At 38.7% G+C, this 26,816-nt stretch overlaps 1 protein-coding gene across 1 annotated transcript; it reads left to right on the top strand.

Moving 5' to 3' along the window:
* Nucleotides 1-82: 82 nt before the first annotated feature.
* GPR180 (G protein-coupled receptor 180) lies at nt 83-21,634 on the top strand. Its single transcript, XM_042866779.1, has 9 exons — nt 83-212; nt 1,690-1,848; nt 4,198-4,392; nt 8,217-8,397; nt 8,591-8,640; nt 12,346-12,503; nt 18,565-18,756; nt 19,110-19,187; nt 20,863-21,634. The coding sequence occupies exons 1-9, from the start codon at nt 83-85 to the stop codon at nt 21,019-21,021; spliced, it is 1,302 nt and encodes a 433-aa protein (XP_042722713.1). The 3' UTR covers nt 21,022-21,634.
* The last annotated feature ends 5,182 nt before the right edge of the window (nt 21,635-26,816 follow it).

Here is a 26,816-nt window from a genome sequence, read left to right on the forward strand (position 1 = left end):
GAGCGCGGACACGCCTCCGGCCCCAGTCGTAGCCCGGCGGGGCCGCTAGGTCACGTGGCGGGGGGGGTGGTGAATCCCCGCCATGGGGTGGCGGCTGCTGTGGCTGCTGTGCGCCGGGGGCGCCGCCTGGAGCAAGACGCTGCGGGGCGGATTCGTCAGCTCTGCCGCCCGGCTGGAGCCTTGGCGGCCCGTGGCGCGCTTCCAGTTCCGCGGTAGGTGCCCGCCGGGCAGCGGAACGTCTGCGGGAAAGAAACGCTACGGGGGGAGGGAAGAATAGAGCGGGAGCCAAGAAGGGTTGGAACGTGACCCTTGGGTGCTAAAAGGGAAACGATGTATGGGGTGAGGACAGCTCGAGGGGTGATGGGGAAGCACTTATCGGTGTCCTAGAAGATTAACGTAGAAGTGTTCTAAATAGGTCTGGGGGAGGGGAAGGGTGAAAGCGTTGCTTAAAGCTAAGGAAGGAACACCGAGCTCCAGGTGAGCGGCGTTCGGTTGTATCGCACTGTGCGAGCTGAGGTTGTCTGCTCCCTTAGAAACACTGCTGCCGTTCTGTGAATGTCTACAGGGGCTGGTGGTGGTAGTGCCGGCGAGGCCACGTGGGCTTCTATGCAACCTGCTGCTTGTTTTTCATAGCCTTTTCCCAGTGACTGCTCTGACAGCCTGAAGTCAACATAAAGCCACCCAACTTGCTTTGCTTCAAGTAAACTTGGACTTTTGCAGCACCAGCTGATTCCTTCTCCCCAAATAATCCCATCTAATAATTCGGGAAACTGTTCAAAGCAATGCGTAGTGATATATAATGATAGAATTTATCAAGATAGCTTTGAGGATCATAGAATGATCAGTCAACATCAGTTGTCTTAAGCTAATTCTGCAATGGCCGAAACATGCGTCAGTGTCAAGGTGCAGCCTGCGGGAACACTCACAGAATAGCACTTTTGAAGTTTGATTTTCTTGTAAATATGGTGATGGATAGTGATAGGACAAGGGGGTTTTAAACTGAGACAGGGGAGGTTTAGGTTAGATTTTAGGAGGAAGCTTTTCACACATAGGGTGGTGACACACTGGAACAGGTTGCCCAAGAAGGCTGTGGATGCCCCATCCCTGGAGGCATTCAAGGCCAGGCTGGATGTGGCTCTGGGCAGCCTGGTCTGGTGGTTGGTGACCCTGCACATAGCAGGGGGTTGAAACTGGATGATCATTGTGGTCCTTTTCAACACAGGCCATTCTATGATCCAATTATATGGTTTTATTCATTTGTCTTATAATCAAGTGTTTTAGCTGTAATCAGTCAATAACATAAAGATCCATTGACTCAAATCCTTCTGATATTTAGCCCAGGAGGTACCCTGTGGTACTCGTAATCATGCCTTGGAAATCCTGGAAAAAAAAAGTGGGTGGAAGGAAGAAAAATATGGTCTGGAAGTCCATTTGAAAAAGAAGAAAGTAGTGGGAAGTATAGAAGGTTAATGCCATTTTTTTAAATTGTTGTTTTCATGCTGTGTTACTGAGATGTAGAGAAATAGTGAAAATGTACAAACGTTTATGGAAAGTGGTAAAAAAAAAAAAAATTAGAAGTGAGGTGAGGCTTTAGTGGTGCTACTTAATAAAGCTTTCTGCTGTGCTAGCCTTCTGTTCTTATGACTTGCATCAGGGCAGTGCAGTTCATTCTATTTTTTAAATATCAAGGTGACCATGCTGTTCTGTGTGTCCGAATCACCGATGTGGCAGCAGCTGTAACAAAAGAAGCCAGACTTCACCTGTTTCAAGCACAGGAGTGGCAAAAGCTACAGAATCACATCCAGGATCACAGATGTACAGAAAAATTCTCTAAAGCTCAACTGACAAGTGAGTTTCTATCTTCCCATTATGAATTAAGTTGTGTGTATTTAGAACACTCAACGTATCAGTGAATTTGGACTTTGCATGGGCTTTAGTCAGGGTAGAACTTTGACCTTCTGTAATTAAAAAAGATTCCAAGGAGTGCAATTGCTTCTTTGTATCACATCAGAAGACTTTGTTTGCAAGTTATGATTCAATAGGCCGCTGGAAAATGGCAGTCCTTGACAAGCAGTGAATTACTGCAAACTTGATGACAAGTTCTGTTCTCATGCTCTCGTTTGCACACAGCTTAAAAATGAGGTTCAGGCTTGCGTTTACTCATCGACTACAAAAGTTTTCTATAGTTCTGCTTGGAGTGAAAGTAAAAAGTTTGTTGTTTTGTGTTTTTTTTTTTTTAAATCTCAGGCCTTTCTGTATAAAGGTTAATGTTTGAAGAATTAGGAAGAATGCTATTACAAGATGAAACTGAAGTGGTTAGAATGAACAAATGGGTGATGTAGTCAAATGTGCAGTGTGAATTATCACTTTTATTGCTGTAGAATGAAAAAGAAAAGACTCAAACCAGTGGGGCCTTCTGCAGTTAGCATTAAACCTCTGAAATGAATGCTTGTAAGATAGGAGTGTATACACCAAGCATGCAGTAAAACCTTTTTCCAGTTCTTATTTGTCAGGAGGGTCCTCTTCCCAGTTTCATGGAAAATAATGCTTTACAAGGAAAAGAAAAAGCCAAAAGGATATTGTGATAGCACAGACCTGTCACTCTGACGTACAAGAGCAAAATCAATTGTATCCTTATTTAATTTTACTTCACATCCTACAAGTTAGCTTGCAGGCCTGAAGGAAAACTGATTAAATGTGCTCTGCACAATTCCTAGTCTTTATGCAGTTAAGGCTATAAATTCAACTGAGAGTACGAATGGAGAGCAGAGCTACCCCTTCTACATGCCATTTAACTTCTTTTTGTTTTAAGCAACATATGAAATCATTAATCTATCTTTACAAAGGTTGCTTTCTTTAAAGGAGTTCTTTCATTTGGAGTATTTGATTTATAAGATACACTGTTCCAAAGTGGAACACTTGCTTAGTATTAGCTATGCTGAACAAATTATCAGAACACATTTTTTTTTCTGCTTCATGTGTTGTCTAAATTTGTATTTCTTGTCTATTGCTGCAGAGAGCTGTGATCCAACTGTTGATCCAGGAAGTGCATGCTTTCAGATAACAGAACATAACTTGAAACAAGTTTGTTTAAATTACATAGATCTTTCTCACAAGTTGACTTTAAGTTAGAAATTCATTCTGAATTTTGTCTACAGCAGGTTTAGAGATAATGAGTTTGCTAGGAGTTGATTTATGCTGGTGTTTGTAGTTTCTCTTATAGAAAATGGTTTGCATAAAAACCAGCTTTTGTAGAATTTTAATGAGCTTAAAATATTAAAATGAATCTATCAACAGTCCAGTAGTTATACTTTTAGTTCTTCTACAGAAATGACTTTAATCTATGGTGGAGCTGATAAGCAATGATCACTGTTACACTCATTAATTAATTCAGTAACCAGTGTAACAATGCTTACAGCTCTTGTAGTTTCACTCAAACGTACAGAGCCACATATCAAATACGAATCAAGTATTTATTTTGGAGAGCTTGCCCAATTGTTAACAGTTGATTTTAGGAAAAACACTGCTGAGATCAGTAAGCAGACAAAACTTTTCAGTCCTGCATAGTTAGTTTTAATGTCATTGATTTGAAATGTGTATTTTTTTCGGGCAGTGACCTCAGCCCTTTAATGTCTGTTGAATTTGTCTGTGTTAGTTTGGGGAAGGTGCTATAAAAGATGCAAAGTTGCATTTTCAAAGCATGCTCATCAATTAGCGTGTGGCTGTTGCATGTTCTGTGCTCTAAATATCTTTGAAAATGGGGTAGAATCAATTTCACAAACAATTTTTTTTTAATGAGGAAGTATCTCTTGGCTAATATAGAAACTGATACTGTACCAGCCCCACTGATATTATACCACAGAACAGAAATTTACTGAAGGTAATACTGTTTGCAGTTACTGGCTTCTGATGGAATGGATCCATTCTAGCAAACCCAAAAGCTGAGAAATGGAACGCAGCTCATATCTTCACCAGCCATTGTCTGCACCCAGTTGAAACCAAAGATGAGACTGGAAGTCTCATCTCGGGTATTGTGGTGAGCTTCAAAGCAAAGCAAAGACTGTTTTGCACTGTATGTAGTTCATAAGCTGTAAATAATGTTGTGTATTTAAATTCTATTTCCATTTAAGTATAAGTTTTTTAAAGACAAGTTAATCAAGTCTCCACTCCTTTTTTGTTGTTTGTTTTCTTCCAAAGTGACTGTGAACCACACAGAGCAAAATCTGACAGTGTCCCAGATTCCTTACCCGGAAACATGGTATGTGTTTTATGTAGACAAGTTTACCTGCGAGGAGAATTATTCTGAATCCGAGGATATTCAGTTTGAAATGGTCTTACTAAATCCAGATGCAGAAGGGAATCCATTAGATCACTTTAGCGCAGGGGAATCTGGTAAGATTTCTTTTCTTAAAATTAGATTTGTAAGTTAAGGATCTGATCTCCCAAAAAAGTCAGTACTTACTATGCTTGTGAAAATATGCTACTGGGGACAGGACAGCAGCGTCCTTTACATTTCAGGTCTGACTTTCTTAGAGAAGAGTAAACTTAAGTTCATTTTCTGATATTAGGGAAAAATCCTTCCCTTTCTCTAGTCTGACTTACCAAAACTTACCTGACTACAGATATAGTATACAAGGAAAGATTGTGTTGATATGTTTGCTTATACATTGTTGTTTTTTTTTTTCTATTGAAATTGTAAGCTTCCAATTGATTGTGAATTGAATCCCTGATTTTAATAAATTTGTTTATTTAATGCGTGGAATTCCTTAGCTAGACTTTGTAAGACTTGAATCTGTACAATATGAATTCATGCACAACATAAACTTTTTGCCAGTACAGTGTTCACTGTCTAGGTCTCTCCAAGTTTTGTTATTCACAGGCTGCACATTGTGAAATGTTTCAATCCTAATTTTTTTATTTAAAAAATACAAATTTAAGACTTTAGACCTGCAGAGAAAAACTTTTGGAAATGACTCAAGGCAGCAGCAGAAGATAAGCATGCATAAAATTGTATGACACTCTGGCCAATCCAAATCAACTGAAATCTAGTGCTTAGTTTCGCTGCTTTGGAAGGCCTAGTTAACATGCCACTGACTTTGCTTGTAGTGTAGGAAGAGTCCAGAAGGCTTAGTCTGTCTTCATATAGTGATGTAGCCTATATACTCAGGTCTAGCCTTATAGCAGTGCTAAGAATTGTGTGCTCGTCTGTCTTAATTGGTATCCAGAGAGTGTAGAGGGAACAAAGGCAGGTTCCTTGTTGAAGGGAGGAATATCTTCACACTGAAACTTTCAGAGGAACCTGTAAGAAAGCTACTTATCGATGGTGTTTCCAGACTTACAGCTTGACTTGCCACTTCTCAGTTGTGCTTCTTACTCTGCAAATGTGGTTGGTGGTTCCAATTTGGTGAATTTTGTATGTGAAGTGAATTCTAAGTTAATTCACTTATTCTCAAAAAGTAGTTATTGTGTTCTTTTGCTAAACTGAGAGATAATCAGTGGCATTATGTGGCCTTTATGTAATGTACAGGCCTCTTAGGGAGACATCTCAGCTCTCTCTATTTTTTTAAGGACGATTTTGAAAATTAGGAAGCAAAACTCAGAAAAGCTTGCATGCCATGTAAGTAAATCTATAATAAAGCCGTAGGAAGTAGGAAATAGGATGAGCTTTACATGCCACGTCTTCCATGGTTGCAGATGAACACCTCTTTATTCAGAATGAAAAATGGCAACACTGCCAGGAATCCTGAAGTGACATGCCTGTGTCTGTTTTTCAAAGAAGCAAGGAGGATTTCTTCTCTCTAGAACATTAGACCATCAGAGAAGAGATCCAGGTTCATTTTTTGTATTTTATTTCCTTTGAGGCGGATAACATCTGCTTAGCTACAGATGGTTTCAGTTAAGTCACTCTTTACTCTAGTCCCTAAAATTATGTCTCTGCCGTGAAGCATTCTCAAAATTAAATGGATAGGCTATAAAGAAAGTATAGGAAAGAACTTGCAACTGTAACTTCTGATTAGGGTGTTTACCTTTTGAGAGAAGGAGGCCTGGTTTCCAGTCCCTAGCAAGCAATTTTTAGCATTTTACATGGTAAGATATTTAGATAAGACTGGCAGTGGGATCTAAAGCTTCCAAGAGCAGCTGACCAGGTGAACAGCATCTGGATGATCTTGAAGTTAGGTATTAGAAATTAACATACATGTTTTATTTTCTGTGTCATAGAACGGTTTAGGTTGGAAGGGATGTTAAAGATCATCCATTTGCAACTGTCTGATGTGGGCAGAGGCATCTTCTGTTAGATCAGGTTGCTCAAAGCCCCATCCAAGCTGGGCTTTCTAAGAATGGGGTATCCAACAGCTTCTCTGGGCAACTTGTTGCAGTGCCTTATTGCACTGTGAGTGAAGAATTTTGTCCTGATGTCTAATTCAAATCCACCTTCTTTTCATTTAAAGCCATTGTCCTTTGTCCTATCACTGCATTCCCTAATAAAGAGTCATTTCCCTAACTCGAAGTGATGTGGAAGGAGGAAGACTTAAAAAGACAGCTTGAAAATCACTTCTGTTGTTTTTTGGTGGAGTGTTTTTGGTTATGGGTTTGATTGTTTTGTTGGGTTTTTTTTTTTGGTCTCACACCAATTGCCACAGTTTCTCTCTAGTGGCAAAGAGCTTTCTATCCCGAATGCTTATTATTAAAAGCCTTGCTTTTTTTCCTAAAAGAGTTTTTAAAGTGCACCCAATCATCACAATGAGAAATAACATATCTATGTAATCCTTACCAACTTTGGTGGGTGGCTGAAGAATCATAGAATCCCCAAGATTGAAAAAGATCTACCAGATCGTCCAGTCCAACTGTCCACCCACCACCAATAATTACCCACTAAATCATGTTCCTCAGTACAACATCTAAATGAACATCTCCAGGGTCATTGACTCCACCACATCCATGGGCAGCCCGTTCCAATACCTCACAACTCCTTTATGGAAGTAGTATTTCCTAACATCCAACCTGAAGACAGATAAAAAGTGAAAAGAATAAGATATTTTGTCCTAAGAATGCTTTTTTGTTGTTGTTTTGTTGTTGTTGTTGTTGTTTTATCAATCATAAATTAGGCAGAGGTATACAAGGGAGGCACAGTGGCTCTCAAGTGTTAGATTTTTAGTGAGTCTTTGTTAACAGATGGTCTTCGTCTCCTGTTTCACTGTATGCATTTTAGCCATAGAAGTTATTTTGTAGTACTAGCAAATATTAAGAACTCATCTAGTTCTAATGATCTTCAGCTTACATACTGAAAGCTATTTCTCATCTCTGGTGGAAGCTGGCTGATAGTTTTAAGTGTTGTTTTGCTGGAAATAAAGCCTGATTCTGCAGGCACTGCATGGTTTCGAGGAAGGCTGGAGAGGAAAAGCAGAAGTTCTCTGTGTAGAATTCCCATTTGCCCATTTTAACTTGTACTTCCTTGGCTTTTTTACTCTGTTAGCTCATATGGTGTGTTCTACTGTTTCTAGGTAGTAGGAAAGAGTCCAGGATCCAGGTCTTTAGTGCAATATCTTGCCCAGCTACTGCTAGACTGAAAGTCAAACAGCTTCTGTTTTATAGATATCAGAAACTTTGCACATTTTTTGTTGCAAAAAACAAACAAAACCACTAATTTTCTGTTCATTTTTTTTCTTTCCACTTCATCTGAAAGTTTTCTGTATTTGTCAGCTCTATTTCTTGAAATGTTTTATGTGGAAGAATAGTGACACCCAGTGGTTAACAGCGTCCTGGGTTTTTCTCTTTTCATGCTGTGCCTTTAAAAATTGTAGCAAAAAAAAAACCCAAAACAAACAGAAAAAAAAAAACCTAAAAATGAGTCATTTAATAAGTATATTTCTGATGAATGGGCTGCAGTTATTTTCTTTTTGTCAGGAAGTTGGGTGCCACTTTATACTACATGAGTAATTACTACAGAGCTTTTCATTTTGAACAGAATTTCTCCTAAGTTCAGAGAAGGTATTACTGGGTAAAAAACACTTCCTAATCAGCTTTTTGAAGAATTCATTGACTCCTGGATAAAATAGGCTGGGGTTTGCACATTTTATCTTTACTATTATTTTTGGATGACAATTACTTAGTATTATCCGGTGATTATATAAATAACATATGGAGATTTTAGCTTACTGCTAACAATAGTATTTCTGTATAAAAACTGAGCTGTATTTCTTTTTTTTTTCCCACAGGATTACATGAATTCTATTTCCTGCTTGTCCTAGCATACTTTGTAACTGCTTGCATATATGCACAGTCTTTATGGCAGACAATTAAGAAGCACGGACCAATGCATACTGTATTAAAAATGCTCTCAATTGCATTACTATTGCAGGCTGGTTCAGCTTTTGCCAACTACTTGCATTTCTCAAGGTATCTTTACTTTTGCTTTTAATCTTAAGACTTGAAGGATGTGCTGTTTTAAAGATTAGCACATGGTCTTTCCTGTGCTGATTCTTACCAAACTTAGGTCTCACTTTTTAGAAGCTGCCCAAGTATAGTTGTAGAGAAAGCACAAACTTAAGTATCACTTACATTAAAATATCATCTTTTACTCTGTTATCAGTTATTCCAAGGATGGAATAGGAGCACCTTTTATGGGAAGTCTGGCAGAATGTGAGTATGGTCACCTGCTGTTTTTTATGTATTCCTACACATTAATCTGTATAATGCATTAATGAATGTTCTTGTTAAACAGAATCATTATCCTGCCCCATATCACTGTATTTCTAACATGAAATATTGAGCAACTTTTAAGATGTTGTTCTGAAAAGTAGGTTTTGTTTCGAAAGTTTAGAGTAACTGCACTTAAAGTCCTATAGTTGCGATCCATCCTACAAATATTTACCTACGTATCTATCATATGAGTAAATCCTTCAATATGTTGAAGAGTTTTGCTGAGTTTGCATAATACACTGAAGCTTTTGAGGAAACTATCACATTTTGTGGAGTGTGTTATTTCATTAGCAAATTTAACATTGATTATAACAAACACACGTTTTATAGCACGAGTGATAAGGTTAGAAAGCTCTAAAAAGTAATTATGCAAAGAATTGATGGTAACAAAGCATTTTTTGTTGCTCTGTATAGATTTCCTGAGTTCTCATGTGAATTGAATTCTAGTAACAACGCTACCCAAATTGCAGTAGTTTATTCTTGCAAGATTGTTTGGAATCTAAGGTTGCTTTTCTTTTATTTATTTATTATTTCTCCTCTGTGTATTTTACATTTGAAGCATTTAGTGATTCTTTCTGAGCTAATATGTTGCCCTTTGATTCGTCCAGAGCATGCCAAGAAAGCAGCACTATGATAGTGAGATGGCATAGGCGAGCAACAACCTATATAGAAAAACATTTCCTGGCTTTGAATTCTTTTAGAAACTTGCAGTTGGAAATAACAGCCTCTTGATGGCACTTGGCTCCACAGTAATTGACACTCTTGTTTCAAGAAGTCGGGTTAGAGCTCTTCGCAGCCTTTTTAGCAGCTGGGTTTTTTAATTTTCCCTCTCGTCTCCTGAAATGAAATTAAGTTGAGACGATGGAAGTAGCCATTACTCCTCTCCACTGAGAAATCCAGTGTTAACTATGCAACCAGAACTGTGGAGAAAATAGCTGCATCTGAGAGTTTCTGTGTATGCGTGTATGGATTGAAGTGGAAATCACACTTCTGTTTGCTTACGGTGGAGTTTACTAAGAATGAAATAGTGTCTTTGAGTGAATACCTGAATTCAGGTGGCTCAGCTGAAAGACTTTCACTTTCATACTGTTTTTAAAATTTGTGGTTCCCAAAACAGTAAGGAAGCAGAAGGAAAAGTGGAAAGCTTCAGTGCTGATTACAATTCTGAAGGATAGCCAGTAGTAAGTATAATTTGGAAATGGAAGATGCTACCATCTTTATTCCTGTGTTAGAACAGAAATCCTGGATAAATGATCCCATTTTCATTAATTTTGCTGGGAGCAGAATTCCTTCTAGAAACCTGTTCAGGTGCTATGCCAAGCAATTGTTCGTTTCCCAGCGTTATTTAATCCTTACAACGTATAAAAACCTGACACTGTCTAACTCATCTGAATGAATCATATAATCATATAAATCACATGAATAATTCTGGCACGTAAAAGCATCTCAAATAGCAATCTTTTAACTTCTGATAAGATCAGAATGTGAAAAATCAAATAGTATTGTTATAGCTGTTGATCAGCTGAAAAAGTTGTTCAGGCCAACTCCTGTTCTTAGCCCTGCTGTCAGAGTGGTTCCAAAAAACGTTTATCGATGTGGTGATAGGTGCTTTATAAGTGTGTATGCATATAAATTAGGTATCAGTTTGGTAGCTTGTGACTTCACACTCATCCCAGATATCATGAGATCGTCATTTTCCAACTTTTCTTAAATATAAAGCCTCTTCTTACTTGTAGGTAAGATGTATGTGGCACCAATGACCAAAGCCTGTGCTGATTTTTGTCTGAAACTGTTTTACCTGAGAATCTGCTTGCATTATTGCTACGCTGAAGAGCAGAGGAATGTCTGTATCCAAGATGTGGTTGAGAGATGATGTCTGGCTATAACTTACAGGGAAGGTTATCTTAAGGACTGAGAGAAAATAAAATGATTGAATGCTCTCCAGAGCATCCAGATTTATTCAGACACTTGTCTAGCCTGGATTTGTAACATGGATTTGGCATGCCTTGAGCTCACATAACAATTTTTCTAAGGTATACCATGCCTAGCTAGCATTGTAAAATAATCCCAGGCTCATTTTGCCCCAAAATACCAGTTTGTTTTTTCAAGTTTGTGTCTACTAAAAGCTCTTTGATATTTGCTAAATAAAAAAGGTGTCTGAAGTTTTAGAAGTATGCAAGTGTATAAAGCACCAGGATACCAAATAAATCCCAATAGTAACATGTTAACATGTTGAAATTTTTTATAGTTATATTTTGCTAGTATTGCTGAGTGTCGAGGAAATACAGCAGCTGATCTTCATTTGACGCACATCCCTTGTGCGTGTGTTAATCTATGTACAGAGGCAGCATTTTCTATTGTATGTGGAAGTACTTTTTTTTTTTAATAATACATTCCAGCAGTTGCATAAAATTGGAAGTTTTCCTCTATGCTGTAGAAATATTTATCTTATATCTGATAACAGAAGTGGAAATGTCAAGTATGGAACTAATTTAAATGAGCTAAAATATTAAGTGAATAAAAAGGATTATTGTACATAGTGACCACCTCTAATTTCTGAAACAAATCTGAAATTTGCACAAGAACTAATTTCTCAAGTTGCTTTTAGATCTCTGCTACGCTGCTACTTTGAGCCAGTTTACACTGAAGTCTATACACCAGCTTTAAAATTGTTCAGTAGGTTTCAGTCAGAAATTTACCAGCTCGGTGATGCTTGAGGGTAGCTTCAAACTCAAGATTTTCTATGATTCTGTGAGAGCTCTGAAGCTTAAAAATCACCTGGGAATAAGCTTTCAGTTCTTTCTAATATAAGCAGGACTTCAGTGAGGATGGAAAACAAATGGTTTAGTATATTCTAGCTTGAAATTTTCCTTACTCAGATGCAGCTTCAAACACAGGTTAGAGACACTGATTAAGAATGTAGCTTTATGAAGTACGTTTTAGTTGTTTCCAGACTGGGGTGAAAAGAAGTGTGCACAGTGAAATGAGGTAAGGGGAGTCTGCATGTAATAAAGTATAGACAGATTACTGCTCCAAACTAAGTTAGTGCTAGGGTTAGTCATTATATTTACCCCTTTAAGTATCTGACCGTGGAATTTGTCCCAAATATTTGTGCTTTCTGTTACAAGCTACGCGTTCCTTAAGACAAAATGCAATTAATTTAGAAGTACAGTGCCACTGTTTGATTTTTGAACAAAAGTTTTGTGGAACAAAGGAAGGAGTTCATCTCATTGTGTTTCATATTTGCTGTGTGATTAACATACATATGATTTTAGTCCACTGGCCTTTATAAGTTTGTTTATGCAGGTGGATTCCTGAGCCTAGACTTCTTTGATACAAGAGTAGAAGTTGGAAGAATGTGGCCCTGTGCCCACGTCATTGCAGAATTACAGCATAAGTAGAGGGAAGCTGGTCGTGGTTTTTTTGGTCATTTAAAAATGATCAAAATAGCCACATTATGTGGCAAACAAACTTCAGCTAATCAAACTGTTAATAGAGATTATAAGATAAGCAAAGGTGATTCTGAGGCATAAATATCCATCCTTTGTTTGTAGGGGTAGTGGATATTTCTCTTAGTTTTGAAAAAAAAAAGAAAAAAGTGTATTTTTGTTGTGACTATATTCTTTTTTCTTTTGTTTTTAATAGTGTGTGACATAGTCTCTCAGATACAAATGCTTTATTTGCTGTTGAGTCTATGTATGGGTTGGACAATAGGCAGAATGAAGAAATCTCATAGCAGACCTCTTCAATGGGATTCCACTCCAACATCTACTGGCATTGCTGTAGTAGTTGTTGTTACACAGGTTTGTATTTTACATTCATTCTTATACTGAAACGTACAGTTGCTATTAAGTATGACAGAACTATGAACCAACTAATTTCAATATTTTATGAGAAACAAGAGGTATCAAGACTGGAGAAGAAAAAAAAAAAACCCACAGCACAATGTGCACCCAGCAAGTCTAATAAGTAACAACAGTTCCTCTTTATTTTGACAGTTTAAGGTATACCTCCACAGTATGTTCTTGTTCAGCAGTAAAACCACTTAAGAAGTTCCCACAGTTCTCCGAACTCCCAGTTGTATCAGTTGTTCATAATATTATGCTGCAAACCAGATCAGTGGAATGTTCTAGACTGAATTGGAAGGAAAAAAAAAAAAGGTTTTGGCACGGTTTTACCAATCTGATTTGCAATGTGGTCCTGTAAATAGCTGTCATCAGTACAGTTGCGTGGTTGTGAACTGTGACGTTAGTGCTGACAACGAGGGGCATGGGAGGAAAGATGAGAGAAAGATTCTTACAGTTCTTTTTCTGTCACCAAAAATATGAGACTGTGTCCTCATCTTCAAACCACTCCAATAGGATGTCTGATGGTCTTTTCAATCAGTATAAGGCAATTCTTTAAAGGTTCATGTGCAGGATTGTTCTTGCAAATATACAAATGATGTGACACATAACTTCATTCAAATGTTTTTCTATTAATATAAATTAGAAAGTCAAGTAAACCAGTAACTTAAAAGTAAATTGTAATGGAGATCATCTAACCCTGGTGGTGTCTTTTGTAAACAAATTTTTTTAAATCACAGCATAAAGACAAGAGAATCTGAAAGCCATTGAGAATGAGAAGAACAGGGAGAAACTGGAGACAGTAATGAGGAAAAGATCATACTAAAGATTTTATGCCATTTGAGTAATGTCTGTAATTAGTGCTGCTTCCAAACTAAATAAGTGGACTGCTAAAACATTAAGAGTAGCTGGGAGCTTACAGTATTCTTGCTAATTAAGAATGTAAGCCAAAGCCTATTAAGGTCAATGGGACTGTTGAAATTTAAAGATGGGTGTCAAAGTAAGGTGGAATGAACCTATCTAGCACCAGAAGTTTTACATACTGGTAGTAAAGACTTCTAAAGTATTTAATTCTATTCATGCCTCTCCTCTGGTACATACATATGGACATGTTAATACTCTGTCACTTGAGACTGGAAAGTTTGTTGTTGTTTTTCCCTTTTTACTATACATAGAAAGGGCACCTGGTATCATCAACTTGATCTTTTTTTAGTTGTTGCTTATGGTAAAAATTGGGGCAAGCATGATACAGACATGCTGCCCCAGTACTGGTCCATTGTATATATACTGTTGGCTATTTGAGTACCAGCAGAGGATTGATATAAAGTTGGCTGTCTTCTCCCTGTGAGAGCATATCTCTGCCACATCTCCCTTTTCGGTACTGTTGGAAATGTCAGGTTTGCTAGGAGTCCTGTAAGAACAGAATACAGATATCACTGTATGTCATTGCCTGTGTGGTTCTCCAGTCTGTTTCAGTGTCTGCTGTCTCCAGCAAAAGCTCTTTGACACCAAGAGTATCCTTAGCCTTTCTGGAGAGAGCTGTTTTCCATCACGTGTTCAGTACATACAATTTTTTTTCTGATAGATTTCTTCTCCTTGTAGAAGAATGCAACTGTTGAGCTCAGGGGAGCAGAACCTGGGCCATATCAACTCTGTCTGTGACCTCAGGATCTCATTCCCTCGATTAATCTGTTTATTGGTCTAGATTGATGTGGGTATTGGATCTGTAACTGGGCAGTGATGGTGATCAGTGATCACTTCTATTAACATAGCATAATCTCCTTTCTGTCCTGCTCTTCCACAGAAATTCTTATAGGAGAGCTAGCCTCTTTCCATCCAGAAAGTGGATAGACATACGTGTATAAGCAGAGATTTCTCAGGATTACTATGGAGGATACTGGATACCACATGCATTACCTTAACACAGCAGATAGAGTTTGAACCATGTTTTATTGACATTCTGCTGTTGTTCTAATTCACATTCCTCAAAGTTTTCAGGTTGTTTTTTTTTTTTTTTTTTTGAGGTGGGTTTGATTGGTTTGTTTTCCTTGTTGTTTTCTCTCCTCTTTCCACTGATGCTATTGATTCTTTGCTTTTATTCTTTCAAAAACACCAACAACTTCCCAGGCTGTGTTTACAGATTGCCATCAATGTAGAGTGGCCATTGCCTCCTTGCCGGCAAAATCTCGTGTGATCTTTGTGGCTGCAAATAGATAGCATCTCAAACAAGGGACAAGCCTACCGTTCATTATCTCCCTTTCTCCTAATTTATTCTTTTTTTTTTCACTTTCAGCACAAAAGATTCTCAGACCGCTCTGCATTCATTAACTATTCCACACTTTGCTGCTAAGACACAAACCTTGTTCATAACGTTTTGCTGATAACAAGCCTTTCCCATCACATAGACCCAAGCAGTTTCAACTTTCAGGGCTGATCAGAGCAGAGGTAGCGATTACAGAAGGAAAGCTTATCGCTTTGACCAAAATGCATATAGAATCTTGCTGTATTAAAAGTCATGCTTCACAGAGGTCTTAGATACAGTCCAAAGGTGCACTCAGGGTGAGCTGTGCTTCTGACCTCAGATCTGAAACATTTGTTACTGTACCTGAGTTCATGACATTGCATACTGAAGTACTAGATACTAGCCTTGTCTTCCTGCCACCTAATTTCCCTTTTGCTTCCCCTTTACCTTTATGTCTCAGCAATTATCTACTCCATGCAAACTGGCTTTTACTAGAGATTGATATGTTATCTTGCTCTAAAGTCATTGCTGGCATAGCAAGGGGCATAAAGGGTTCCACCGTAATTGTTTCCGTATGACAGAAGAGGTGACTGTTTGGTTCTTCATCATATGGATGTGGAGATCCAACTTGTATAGCAGGAACATCAAGATAACGTCCTTCGTGAGCTTCTTTTAGCTGTTAGAGGGAGAGCAGTACTAGACAGCAGTTGGTGTCCTATGTCTGGTATGTTACATAAAGGGGAAAGACCATCTCCTTGTTGTAATTTTAATGTTGGACATAAAGCTGTGCACTTATACAGCTTGTCCAGTTCTTCCATAAGCAGCCTGAGCAGAGTTGTTCTTATGGATAACAATTAGGATATTAACCCTGACTTCTTCTCAAAGGTGAAACGATTCTGCTCAATGATCACAACAACAAAATCTGATTTCATTTTGAACGTGTAGGTGCCTGTGTATTTTTTTCATCTCGTTCCCAATACTACAGCAGAGGGAGCAGATGTGTGCCTTTCTGTGGGCAAGTTGAAGGGCATCAGAGCTTACTAACATTATTCTCAGGCATGGCCATGGAGATTTTGACTTCAAAATCAAGTTGGTCTGTGAAATCTCTCCTTTCACTGAGAGCACACTGCCTAATCCACTCTAGCTTACAAACGCTCCGTAGCACAGATTTCTACTTTATAGAATGCTGCTTTTCTCTAGGGAGCAAGAATAGATCCTGCTCATAGTAAGAGCAATGACAAATATTTTTATTTCTCCAGGTTTCCTATGTGTTGCGCTGACAGTTCCATTTCTGCCTGTAATGCTTCTGCTTTCTAATTATTTTGGAATAGCCTAGTGAAACTTAAAGGAGCTGAACTTCTGTGATCTTACACTGCTGTCACTGCATACAGTCTTTGTTCAACTGTGTTGTCTGCACAGCTTACATTCTTTAGAGGGCTAGTCCTGAGCGTACCATGTTGTCAGGTGCTATTTTCCTATGAGGATTTGGACTTTGTTCTCATGATTGCTTTGCTCCAGCTCTTTGTCATCTTCTCATGAAAGTGGCTTCCTTCGTTGATGTTACTTTTGGTGGTAGGTTAAGGATGATTCAAACCCTCCTGAGCTCTGTTCTTCAAAGCTGAGATAGCTGTGGCATCTACCTAAAACTCTTAATTGGATTGGTATCATGCTTCATGTTCATGTCAGGGAGATTCTATATATATATTTTTTCTGAAATTTCTTCCAGTCCAAGGATATTAAAAATTGAGTTCCCATGCGTCAACGTCAAAAAATGAAATACTTTGTGCAAGACTGCTGTCATTCTATAACTAGTAGAATCCTTGATGTTTTCTGGGTGTATTCTACCTCATCTGAAATTCTATTTCTGTGTTGGGAATTCATCCATTTCATACCAAAACTACTGCTTTAGCCACAACTTTACCAAACACTGCTGTTTCTCAGGATTTTAAGAGCCACTTGGTCTTATTTCAGGCTTAATCCTTGAGAGGATTCTCCGTCAAGTAATTCAATCGTCTTGAGTTATTTGCTTGGAGTTGCCCAGAAAAGGTGTTTCAGCAGCAGTGTTTGAAGAACATTGGTCAGATTATTTACTAGTAGTAATCAGTGATATTCAAGATGTGCTTTATACTTCTTACTCTCTCATATTTCCATTTTCTATTCAGGTGGCTGAGAAGTAATTAAAATGACAGCAGTCATGTTCACTGTGTCATAGTCAGAGTAAGGGAAGGAAAAAGTGAAAGAGTACTCTCAGAGCATATTCTTAGCCAAAAACATTCTAGTCTCAACTGACAAGACTTGAGGACACCCACCTTTGGAATGCACAGGTGTATTGCACATTAGAAAAAAAAAAAAAAAAGTTTATATCAGTAATCTTTCTGTCTTCATAATATGGATGTAGTTAGAGAGCCTTTGAATTTGTTCAGAAAGGAATCTGACTAATGTAGATTTCTAAATTGAGGCATACAGTGTCTCTTTCTGACAGCCTTTAGAGCTACCTTGCTCATATAAATCAAATTTGACTACCTTTTTTCAAAAAGCCTGCTTTATTAGACACCTGAAACCCAAGTGCAAGTTATATGTCTGTAGTAGGTGGACTGGATTCCAGCATATATTCAATTCTTAAAATGCCACTCAGCTGCTACGTGCTGCTGGGAGCCTAAATTTTATGGGTATTCTAATTTGTAATGTTAACAATCCCAAACTCTTGAAAAGGTTTTATTCAGCAAGACCCAACTTTCGTGCAACTCTGCAAGTAGGCACCTGCCTTCTATTCAGCTGAGACTCAGAAAGTAGGCTTTTCTTAATCTGTTTTTCCTTAGAGAATCTATCAGTATTCTTTCTCACAGTGCTCTTCTAACATTGGATTCTACAGCAAGTGGATACAGTACTGTTTTTCTGAGAGTTAAGTTGGATTACTGTCTTGCATCTGTTGGCCGGAGTGTTTGTCCAGGTGTTGCAACAGCACTTGGAACCTGTGACACTGCCTTTCAAAGTCCCTAAGAGGGTTCCAAGCCAGTTGCTTGCAGAGTCAGGCTTGCTCACGGTTTCTGACCTAGCTGATGTTGAATTCTTTTCTCCACGATGGCACAGCTTCAATAGAAGGGGTGGAGAGTGGCCCACCCAAGAACAGCCTATAGCCTGGCAGTTAGGGCACTCTCCAAGGAGGTGGGAGATGTGAGTTGGATTTCCTTTAGGCAAAGAAGGGAATTGTGGGAGATCCGAGTTCAACTTGGGTGAATGCTTCATCCTTCAGGCTATTGTATAAAAGGGGCAGCAGCACCACCCTCTTACTTCCCCATCTTTAAAAAGAAAAGCGAATCCTGTTAGGATTTTGAAAGAAAAGGCGTAGTCGCCTGCCTTTGAAACAAGCTTTACAGGTTGTGAATCCCAACTGGAAGCAGACACCTCCCTGTATCGTTTCAGTGGGCTTCCTGCTGACTAGGCTGACTGTTTAACTACATTAATATATTGGATTTTGGGCTAAAATGCTACATTCCTTCTACCTAAGTTAGAGAAAACTGTAACTTGTCAAACTTTCTACAAGTTATGGAATGCAAGAGATGAGATCCTGTTCCTGCCAGTCAAATTTGGAGTAATGCACAGTCCTAGAAAAGTAGTTCTGGCCAGGATTATTTGTTATGTAACATGGGAGTCTCCAGCAAGCAGGGAAGAGCATGACCAGTTGTGCTGATAATTTGATCTGTGATAGAAAGACAATTGAAGTTTCATGTGAGATTGTTGCTTTCTGAATGTATGTTACTGTTGTTCTTTTTCCAGACCTTTTTGTTAATTTGGGAACAGTTTGAAGATACTAATCATCACAGCTACCATTCACACCATGGCTTAGCAAGCGGACTGCTTATTGGCCTCAGAGTTTGCCTAGGTTTGTCACTGGCTGCTGGTCTTTATCAGATCATCACAGTGGAGAGAAGCACGCTGAAAAGGGAGTTCTATATCACCTTTGCTAAAGTACGGGCTCATGGAAACTGATTCCTTTTGCTGTAAATGTAATTGTGGCACGCAGTTGACTAAAGCACTGAACTGTTTTCCTCCATAAGAAAGTTAATATTTAAGTGTCTGATTTGATTAAATTGCACCCTGTCATCGTACTCCGAGCAGTCATTTTAATTTGACAAGGAGCAAAGAGCTTTTCTAAACAGAAATCCCACCTTTCATTGTGTGGTTTTCATTCTGTTGATTGAAAATTAAACAATGGATTCATAAAAAAGACAGAAATGTAAATGCAGTTCCTTTAACTGTCATCTCTTTCTTCTTAGCTGGCGTATAGTTATTTTATAACTTACGCTCTTCTTTTCTTTCAGGCCTGCATTCTCTGGTTTTTGTGCCACCCATGTCTTGCAACCGTTTCTGTAATATTCAGAGAATATCAAAGGGAAAAGGTATGTACAGGCAAGATAAAAGAGATGGAATTTGAATAGTAGTTGTTCTTCATGTTCAGTGTTTGTTAGCAAACTCATGCTCTTAGGCTGTTAATCTTATGACCCCAAAGGAACTTGAAAAGTCTTAGTCACACAGCTCTTATTGATGCTAATGTGAGTCATATTTTACAAAGGCATACTGGGTTTGAATCATCTAAGAGTAATCGTTTCTAGGTGAAGGGGGGTGGGGAGATGGTTAAGTCAAAGGAAAATGTGGAGGGGGTGTTTCGTTTTATTGTTTGCTTGTTTGTTTTTTAATTAAAAGCACCTTGGGGTTCTTTTAACAAAGCTAGCAGAAAGATAAATCAGTGGATTTTTTTGTTGTTTACTTTTCAGTCTTCGTCACTTAAAAGCTTTATGTGGCTAAATAGGTCAAGGAACTTGCAGCTGAACTGTAGATTAAGAGATCTATCCAAATGCCTAGTTTGGTTTGTGAGCTCTAAACATTTAAAAACAAAGGTAGACTTACTGGATTTCTTGATTGCTTAATTATATTGGGAACTAGAGAACTGGTGTGTGAAGCCTGCCATGTTCAGATAAAGTGCATTTCTATTCTCAGGTGATTGGCTACCTCAGTCCCGGGTAGTTTGCTTCTTTACTTTATAGTTACAAACACCTTTGCATTTATATGCAAATATTTTCAGAAAACAAGCTTTTATTTGTGTGGAGAATGTAGAAAGAGGGATAAACATTTACTCAAAATATATAATATTTATGAAATATTGATATAATGAAACACCATGTTTGGTTTTGTTTTTTTTTAAAAAAAAGAGAGAAATTCAGGGGGAAATAAGAAGAAACCTCCTCTAGATCAACAAAAAAAATCTGTTAGTAGTGCTTGATGAATACATCAATGCAGTAGGGTGAACAGTGAGTGACAAGAGGTGGAATGAGTTAATAAAATTTTGCAGTATTTTGAGAGTTTGAGTTTACTGAGGAGAGATTGTAGTTGCTGTCCTCTTGGATTTTGAGAAAGTTTAGTCATCATGTGCAGCTGGAGTTCCTGCGTTACAATGTTGTGTTTTCTCCTTTAAATGCATTTAGATAGAATAGAAATGTATGATCAATAAATACAATATTTGTGCAAGAAAAACATTTGTTTTAACAGACTCTCTGTACCAAAACTTAGACTTCTGCTTTCTCAGAAGCAGTAGGTACCCTGATGGTTTTGATTAAATACTGCCCTATGTGTCTCCTACAGATTAAGAGACTTGCACTGAGGTCTAAGTGAGACTGTTAAATCACTTCCATCACAGCTCAGTGACTGTGCTAGTTCAGAGTATTTTCAGGTTGTTGTTGTTTTTTTTTTTCCCTCCGCTCGTTGTAAGAAAAGAATATCTAAGCATCACCTCTGCTTGTGGAACTGCATGGGTGGTGAATTGCAAGTCTGAAATTCCCCGGAACAGAGACCGCCAGAAGGCGTTATGTGACTTGCCTTAGGGCCATCTGCTGATTTGAAAACATCCAGGTGTGAGAGCGTGTATCTTGGGCTTGAGCTTCACGTTCAAATCTTCTGTAACTGCAGCAATATTAAAAGATTTAAAGTTAAGCTTCAAGCACACACATATTGTGCTGGTAGAGATTTATTTGGGCTTGTTTTTCACTTTTTCTCTTTCTCCTTTTTTTTTGTCTTCAGATTATTACCATAGGTGTTATCCTCTGTCAGTGCATCTCCATGGTTATCCTCTACAGACTTTTTCTCTCTCATAGTCTATATTGGGAAGTATCTTCACTGTCATCAGTGACATTGCCACTGACAGTATCCTCTGGACATAAAAATCGACATCGCTTCTGAGATGTTTAGGAAGAATATGTTATGTAAAAAAAAATGTGCAATAATGATCTAAATATGCAGGTATTTTTGTCACAGGTATGTGATACATTGGTTTCACTGGAAAACTGGGTGATAGTATCAGAGCATTTCATGGAACTTTGGTCTGACACGCTCCGTAGGTTAATTTGTTACAGTATTGTTAAGTGGAAAAATCTGTAATTTGAGTGATTTCCTAAATATGATGTGTGTGCAGCACGGGTGCTGAGCCATATCACAGGAAAGTGTAAGGAATCTTTCCTCTCTCATTTACAGCCACAAAAAATGTCCTTACTTTATATCAATACTAGGTTTGAAAGTCTTATAAAATACGGTTCTTAAAATGTCTACAAGCTCAAACAAGTCTGATATAGGCCAGTTGTGAAATTGATGTGATACCTTATGATGAATACAAGTTTTTTGGTTTGTTTTTTTTTTTTTCATGTTTTAAGAAAAAGATGCATTTTATGTATAAGTATAAAGGAAATGGAAACAAAAGAGGGAAAGTCCACTAAAAACGTATATAAAATGTTTACAGCCATCTACAGGAAACTTTCCTTTATCGTTGGTGTGAAATAAAAGCTTTTTTTTGCAGTTACTGTTCATCTTGGTTAGAACTGTGATGAGGATGGGAACAGAGTTTGTGTTTTCCTCTTTTGAAGTAAATGTGACTGAAAATTTCACCTAGTAGTGAAGATCTAAACAATATTTGAGGCTTAAGAAGATACAGCATCATAAAGGTAATTAAAACAGCAGGCTCACATTAAAAAAAAAAAAAAAAAAAGCCAAGAGAAAGAAATGGGTGATGTGGCACTAGAATTTTAATCCTGATATAATTCATTTCTCTTACATTGAGGATTCAATCATAATTAAGCCATATACACAGATTAAATTAACAGAAGCATTTCATATAAATGTTGGTTTCAGTCATCAACTACCCATGAATTCCTGCCCAAGGATACTTAATCAGGATTAAATTTTCTATGAATAATTGAAAAACAAAATACTCACTGGATTTGTTATAATCCATGTTGGCACTGAGTTCTAAGTAGTTGCCATCTTCCATCCATTGTAATAAAGCCATACTACTTTGTGATGCCCTCGCATTCAGAAAAACAGTGTAAATATATACTTTATTGAAGTGCCTATTTATTGAGTATGATTAGATCATGCTGACATTTTCCTTCATAACAAGAACATACCTATTACCGTTGTGACTGCAGTCTCTCTTGGATTTTCTTTCATTATTTATCATAGTTTAGCCTTCTTCCCATGAACGTGTGTCTCTTCACAATACTGATTTTATTTTCGGGTAAATTAGCGTTCGTTTCTTCTTAATGGTATGCATCTAATTATGCCTCTATGAAAACGTGAAGACACCAGTGTTCTAGCTTCAAAACAGCCCTAACTTTTCATTCATGTTTGCCTCAGATGTGAGCATAGTTGAAACGTAAGTCTATTCCATTTCAGTTTAGAGGTGAAAGTAGACATTTGCCTTTGACTAAGGCGAAATGGCAACATGACAAAGTTGCTCATTAAATCATCTCCTTTCTTATTGTTTGTAATTCAGATCAAGAATGGCAGGTTGAGGCTGGAAAAGATGAGATATTATGATTTCACACAATCTTTAGAATGATTAAAAGATTAATTATTACATTCCTCTGATAACCACACAAAAATATTATTGGTTAAAACTTCAGTCTTTATTTCCCTGCTTATCTCTGTACTTTTCATCTTCTCAAGAAAAAAGCATCCTGTTTTTGATAAGTCTCCAATAATGCAGCAGAAGAGTTCTATCTGTCCTCATGTATAAGACATGAAATTCACACATAAAATAGAGTTTTCTAATAGACACAAGAGCTCCTTTATAGTTTATGATCTGTCACGATTAAAGTTTTAACCTATGCAGAAAAACTGCATGTGACTTTCAGAATAGACACTCTGTTTTATTCTTCAGGTGTATTTTCTTGCTTCCTGTAGTAGCTCTGACTTCAACCTGTTCGTATTAAAGTAAATGGTATCTTAATTTTACCTTCTAAATATACCCTGCAACAATTCATAAAAGACATTCAGAATTCATTGTTCATCTGAGTATAAATGCATAGTATGAGATGTTGTCTCTTAATCTTTTCCAGATTGCCCCATAAATCAACAGGTAGCATTATTCTTCTAGTCTGGCATCAAATCCAGTGATTTGAAAATAAAATTTCAATTTTACTATTAATGAAACTGCAGCAGATCAGTATCGCTTTCTCATGGTAAGCTGCACCACGGACATGCATTTCTATTTCTATTAGCATTCTTTCTTAACCATCATCCACAAACATCAAGGTATTAAATCATTAACAGGTGCTGTAGCATTAGGTCAGTGTCACTGTGATAATATTAAGATGTCTGTTAATTTGGTATATGATATCCATAGGGGCAGGGGGCCTGAAATCTTCAAATATGAGCTACTTACAAAGCTTCATACTTACCTGTACTCAAGCTTGAAGCTTACTGCCTGTGGATCATGCCTGGGAATTGCTTGAATATGTGAAAGCCTGTCTCTTGTTCCTAACAGTTGGTCCCATGAAAGACATAAGTTACAACCTTGGGGATTTTTTGTGCTTATTCACATAGTTACCCAACTTATCAATTTGGTTTCATAACCACCTCTTAGAAGAATAGCTTCCAGCCTTCTTCTAGTGGTCTTCAATAATGCACCCTCACTGAAAAAGTTTCTGGCTTTGTAAAATGTGTTTTCCATCACCCCAATACTCCCTCCCCCAACCCCCCCCCCTCCCCCTCCAAAAAAAAAAAAAAACAAACATTTGTGTTGCAAAACTGCAGTTCTGGCGTAGATCTGAGCAACTCATGCCCCCACCTCAGCTACGTGCCAGCTGACGGCAGTGGACAAAAGCACTCCTTTAGCACGCCTGTAGTCCCAGTGTGTCAAGGGTAGGGTTTGTGCCAGCTGAAAGCAGCTGCCCACCCAAGGAGCTCTCAGCAGGAGGGCTGTAGCCGGGTTGCAGCCTGCCTGCCACCTCGCAGAGAGAAACACGCTCCGTGTGAAGGCAGCACTACCAGCTGCTGGCCGTGCTGAACGGCGCCATTTAGTCGAGGTTGAATGGCAACTTCGTACTTGTTAGGTTTTGTGCATTACATGGTTCTGTTTAAAATAAAGTTGCAGAGAAAGAGTATACTAATTCCATTGTTCACCAGTCTCAGTGAATGGAAAAAATAAGTGCACATTGATGCGATTGCAGGCTGAAGTTGTGCTCTGAAGAAATTCACTAACGTGCGTGAGAGGACTCTTCCTTGCCAGTCATCTCCTTTTCTCCTGGAACAGATGCCAGTTAGTGTCAATTACAATTTATTGGTTGGGGCAGGATGGTTGTTCAGGAGGAGCAGGAGTGAGATCACCAATTCAGCCCACAAGACCCCCCACACGCTGTGAGCAGTGATAGTGTTGCATAGCTCCCAACCCCAGCTGGATTGGAACTGATGATGTAGAGGTTGGAACAATGCTCCAGCTCACACAAGTCCTCTAAGCTATTCACTCCCATTCTCTGTAGGGTATGTTGATTGTACTTTTATTTAAAGTGCTTCAGGTAGGAAAAATGAATATTTACAATTAAATGCATGTAAATGGAAGTGGAAAGGCTTGATTGGAAAAATATCAAGTTTCTAATACATATTACTGTACTAAGACCTCCCACACAAGGCAAACACTTATAGTCAGATCTAATGAATATTCTTTTCTGGTTCCTGTGCCAGTGGAGAGCCACAGAAGTAGCAAAATCTTTTTGTTTGCATCTGGGTCCTCTACAGAACTGGAAATAGCTCAGTACTAGTTTGTTCTATGTGGTGTCATGCCTCTGCCTGGTATATTTTAGACATTCATGATGATTGGGCTGGCTGAAATCGATATTATGTTATACTTCTAACACTTCTTTTGCATGACTGCAACATACAAGGGGTGGGCGATTCTCAAATATCAAAAGAGAGAAGGTGTCAAGGTGTTTTTCAAACGACTGTTAACCACAGTGAATGGCAGCTAGACTGGTTTTCTAGTCAACAGTAAGTTCCAATTCTCATTTTTCTTAAATCCTTTTCTAGAAAAATATTTCCTGTCTTACAGAGTTCTACCTCTCCCACTGTGCTCTCTTCCCTCCCCTTTCCCCTCTCTCACTCACGATCTTGAGTGCAATGGGTGTCACTTCTCTTTCTATCTCTCCATCTGTTCCCACGATCAACAGTCACAGTCCAGCCCCTACTTTGCATCTAGTATGCGCATTCTCTTTATCCTTGGTCTGTTTTGATTTCACGCTTTTCCTGTCTCTCCCTTGCCCTCTCCACCATGACTTTAGTCTCTCTAGCCATCAGAGACCTGAGGGTGTGGTTTGACATTGCAGCTCATTTGGGCTCTTGGCTGCCAAAAATGAGCGTCCCCTTGGCTTGCTGTTGCTTCCCTTGAAGTGATGGTAGCTGTCACCTAGCAGTTTGAGTAAGATGAAGCCAAGGAGTTACACTGGTAGAAAACTCAGTCTTCAGCAGCAGCAACAGATCAGATTAGTTCTGTGTGGTTTCAGCTCACTCAACCAGCTCACCAGCATTTGGTGAACGTCAGTGATGCAGGGAATGCAGAGGTAGGACAGGCAAGATGAAGGGGGTCAAGATTCCCTTTGGAAAGGCAGCTGTGAGGTCAGTTGGTCTTCTGCAAAGTGTAGCCTAGTGGCTCCCATCTCCCATATCTTCTGTACACAGTTCTGCACGCAGTGAACTGGCCTCTTTTCTTCAAGGCCCTTTTTTAAGAATAGGGTCCAGTTAGTTTTGGGTGGAGCGGTTATGAGAGAAGCAAGATGGAGGCAGCCATAACTTTACCAAGACAGTGATGAGGTGCTGGAACAGTCTGCCCAGGGAGGCTGTGGATGCCCCATCCCTGAAGGTGTTCAAGGCCAGGTTGGATGGGGCCTTGGGCAGCCTGGTCTAGTATTAAATGAGGAGGTTGGCAGCCCTGCATGCAGCAGGGGGGCTGGAGCCTGATGATCCTTGTGGTTCCTTCCAACCCAAGCCATTCTATGATTCTGTGATAACTTGAGTGGCTGCCACTTCTTCCAGCAGATGTCAGCATTGTGGTAGAAGGCGACCAAGAAGGTGGCACTGCCCTTCTCAAGGTCTGCCTGTGTGCAGGGAGTTGCTGTCTGAGTATCAGCAGCCCACTGAGCTGCAGTTGCCTGCAGTGGGTACTCATGAAGTAGTGGGTACTTCCACCTGCTGAGAGGCAGGTCTTCATGTGGCTGGGATGGAACAGAGAGGATCCTTCTCATCTTGTAGCCAAGTAGTGTGCCTGGGCAGCTTGGTCAGTCTGGCTTTAATGCTGCAACAACAGCAAACAGATTGAGGGAGACTGTAAACGAGCTATCCCAGGAATCTTTTCTTTAACACAGCAGTTAGGGCTGAAGGAATGTACATATGCAGTGCTAGAGTTCATACTTTTTTGCCTCATTTCTGACCATGTGAGCCTCTTTTAAAGCGGTAGAGTTATTTCCAAATCAGATATTTAAAGCGGAGCTGTTAGGCAGAGATCACCATTTACATAAGACTTCTATTTAACCTATTACCTATGAAAATTTACTTCAGGCTGGAACTTGCTTTCCAAAACAAATGGTTTTTAAAATTTTCTTACTTATGAGTACCTTAAATTGTGTTTTCTAAAGGGGGAAAAAAAAAAAAAAAAAAAAAAAAAAAAAAAACTTGGAACCTTACCAGTTTAATTTGCATTTTGGCTCTAATGT

The sequence above is a fragment of the Lagopus leucura genome, unplaced genomic scaffold, assembly GCF_019238085.1.
Source record: "Lagopus leucura isolate 7727_CA_CO unplaced genomic scaffold, USGS_WTPT01 Super-Scaffold_100001, whole genome shotgun sequence".
In the NCBI taxonomy this organism is placed as follows: Eukaryota; Metazoa; Chordata; class Aves; order Galliformes; family Phasianidae; genus Lagopus; species Lagopus leucura.

Bases quoted from the DNA above. Each gene is read 5' to 3' on its own strand.
- GPR180 (XM_042866779.1), top strand. From the start codon at position 83: ATGGGGTGGCGGCTGCTGTGGCTGCTGTGCGCCGGGGGCGCCGCCTGG. The intron at 213-1,689 runs GTAGGTGCCCGC...TTAAATATCAAG, and splicing joins GGCGCGCTTCCAGTTCCGCG to GTGACCATGCTGTTCTGTGT. The intron at 12,504-18,564 runs GTTTGTATTTTA...TTCTTTTTCCAG, and splicing joins TAGTAGTTGTTGTTACACAG to ACCTTTTTGTTAATTTGGGA.